Source organism: Austrofundulus limnaeus, unplaced genomic scaffold (assembly GCF_001266775.1).
Source record: "Austrofundulus limnaeus strain Quisiro unplaced genomic scaffold, Austrofundulus_limnaeus-1.0 Scaffold1956, whole genome shotgun sequence".
In the NCBI taxonomy this organism is placed as follows: domain Eukaryota; kingdom Metazoa; phylum Chordata; class Actinopteri; order Cyprinodontiformes; family Rivulidae; genus Austrofundulus; species Austrofundulus limnaeus.
Window position 1 is genome coordinate 14,872 of NW_013954358.1, and position 1,553 is coordinate 16,424.

A 1,553-nucleotide genomic window follows, 5' to 3' on the forward strand; every position below is an offset into this window, starting at 1 on the left:
GTCACATGGAGGCAGGACTTAAAAGCCTGAATTTTGCCTGAAACTCTCAGACTGAAGAAGTCTCTTGGAGGAGAGACGAAACGTTTCATTAGAGGAGAACCCGTCCAGAAGACCTATACAATTTTTTTCTTTTTGATTTTTTACCTGGATTACTGAGATGCATCAGGACATCTACGAACCACAAATAAACCTGCAGTCTGACAGTGAACTGTTCTATTGGAAAAACGATGGAGATGGAATTTGTTTTTTTGAGAGCTTTGTATTTTCCTATTTACTAAAACGTACAAACTCATGAGCAGTGTGCTTTCATCTCAACAATGTGTTTAGTTCATACACTCAAAAAGCTGGCTAAGAAAACAGGTTTTAATGGCCTTTAAATGAGTTCTTAATGATACAGTACGTGTGCTGCCTTTTTCTCTAGGTGGCCTCTGAGTCAGAGCACTGCATAATAAAGCGGGAGCATGAGAAATGCATGGAGATGATGGCGATGCACACCCTAGACAACATTGAATATGGTAAGTGCATGTGTTTTGTCCTGCATATTTTGGGCATTTATCCACTGCTTTTTTATAGTTTTGCTGCTGGGATTAAAGTGATGCTCATAAGAAACAGAGCTTCTGATGAAAACCTGAGAATAAATAAAAGATAGGCTTTTTTACACTCAATGAGCTACCTGTTTTCAGTTTTAAAAAGGTCAAAATGGAACATGCAAAGATGAGGCCCATCACAGAAAGTAGCTGCTAAACAGCATATGCTGTCCTCTAGTCATCTGCAAAAAAAATAAATAAGTAATAAAATGTTTGTAATGTCACGCTGAACTGCTTTCACTTTTTTTCCCTAACATCACCTTTTTGAAAACACGAGAATCTTGTTATGTGGTTTCTGGAAGCAATTATTTTCTTGGCCATGGATTGTGGTTTTCATTAGCGTCTGCTGCAGGTCTCCTGCTGCTTGAAATTTGTCAGACAGACTGCAAATTCCAAACTGCACGGTGACTCACTGCTTTTCTGACAACTACCAGAACCTTGTGGAGGGGGTGGGGTTTAGCGCTTGAGATAACAAATTTAAAAAGCAGGAAAGCTGAAAGTTCAGCTCATTTATCAAACGGTGATTTTAAAGGTTGACCGTGAAGTCTTTACACAGTAAGATGTAGGTATTTAATGAGCACGTTCGTTTCAGGGTTTTGCGCTTTTAAACGTGTTTTCTGTGCTCTGTTGTCGAGTATATTGATCGTGGCAGAAGAAACCAGAGCATGTTTTATGCCAACGCCCCCATTTGGGATTAAACTGAGACATCCTGGGGTTGATTCTCTTATAATATTGAGCAGTTAGTTTATTTTTGTATTTTGCTATCTGTTCTCAAATCACGTCGGCCAACTTTGACCCTTTAACTCAGAGGTTCTCAAACTGGGGTCCCTGGACCCCCAGGGGTCCGTGAGAGGTATCTTGGGGATGTAATGGAACTAATGCTTTTATGCTTAAGCTAGTTATTCATGACATCCTTTAATGACCTAGGTTTTCATGATATGCTGTTCATCTGCAGATAGAATGATT

The 1,553-nt window shown here is 39.5% G+C and overlaps 1 protein-coding gene across 1 annotated transcript in view; it reads left to right on the plus strand.

The window, feature by feature from the left end:
* LOC106536751 (pituitary adenylate cyclase-activating polypeptide type I receptor) overlaps window positions 1-1,553 on the plus strand; it is a gene marked incomplete at its 3' end in the record, with an annotated part of 28,539 nt that overhangs the window by 13,330 nt on the left and 13,656 nt on the right. Inside the window, 1 exon segment of the mRNA XM_014034072.1 lies at window positions 422-515. Within this exon segment, the coding sequence (XP_013889526.1) occupies window positions 422-515 (94 nt within the window).